Source organism: Elephantulus edwardii, unplaced genomic scaffold, assembly GCF_000299155.1.
Source record: "Elephantulus edwardii isolate Elephantulus edwardi_28Jun2011 unplaced genomic scaffold, EleEdw1.0 scaffold00027, whole genome shotgun sequence".
In the NCBI taxonomy this organism is placed as follows: domain Eukaryota; kingdom Metazoa; phylum Chordata; class Mammalia; order Macroscelidea; family Macroscelididae; genus Elephantulus; species Elephantulus edwardii.
In genome coordinates this window covers 2,395,546-2,396,271 of record NW_006399777.1, presented here as the reverse complement: position 1 = coordinate 2,396,271, position 726 = coordinate 2,395,546, and the positions used below count along the sequence as shown (strand labels likewise).

Below are 726 nucleotides of genomic sequence, written 5' to 3'. Positions count from 1 at the left end.
GTTCTAGCAATCGGCGTGGGACACATGTGATAAGCTCAGGCTGCATCATATGGGAGTCCAGGCCGTTGCTAACTCTTTACACTCAGACTTTCATAGTTGATCACAATGACAGTCCAAGGCCATTTGAAGACAAGAAAGGGGTCCCTTGGGTCTACAGATCCCGGTGAGGTTGCTAGAAATGTCCTGGTTCTTTTCCTACTCAGAGCAAAAGAAATTGTTAAGCCTTCAATGACCAAAAAAAAAAAAAAAAATTGGAATAACCCACTGTTCCATGTAATGGTTATCTTCCAGTGATGAAGACAATGAGATAATAAATCAATTCTTTCCCTTCTCAGAGAGTTGATTGTTGATGAAATAAGATGTAAGATGGAGAGACTTTTCTACTCTTTCCATCACCAGAAACACAAGCACAGGGAGTTTACGTCCTCGTTGGTTCCCGGGGAGTCGTACTGTGATCTGAAGAGTTCTCTTCTGTCCCTCACCTTCATCGCTCACCCACGGCAGAGACTTGGTCATACCGCCACAGCTGGCTGGCTTTCCCATCACACTGGTGCAAATACAAGTGTCTATTGTTCTCCTGGACCACAGCTTCCATGCACCTCCCAGAAAGAATGTGCACAATCATTCCATTCTGGAGGGAAAAAATAGACAAGTGTAGATAGATAGATAGATAGATAGATAGATAGATAGATAGATAGATAGATAGATAGATAGATAGATAGATAT

General features: G+C 42.4%; 1 protein-coding gene across 1 annotated transcript in view; it reads right to left on the bottom strand.

Annotated features, from left to right (window-relative positions):
- Window positions 1-484: 484 nt before the first annotated feature.
- Window positions 485-726, bottom strand: part of GALNT15 (UDP-N-acetyl-alpha-D-galactosamine:polypeptide N-acetylgalactosaminyltransferase 15) — a 29,401-nt gene continuing 29,159 nt past the window's right edge. The window contains exon 10 of the mRNA XM_006883333.1: window positions 485-631. Coding sequence (XP_006883395.1) covers window positions 485-631 — 147 coding nt within the window. The remainder of the gene's footprint in view (window positions 632-726) is intronic.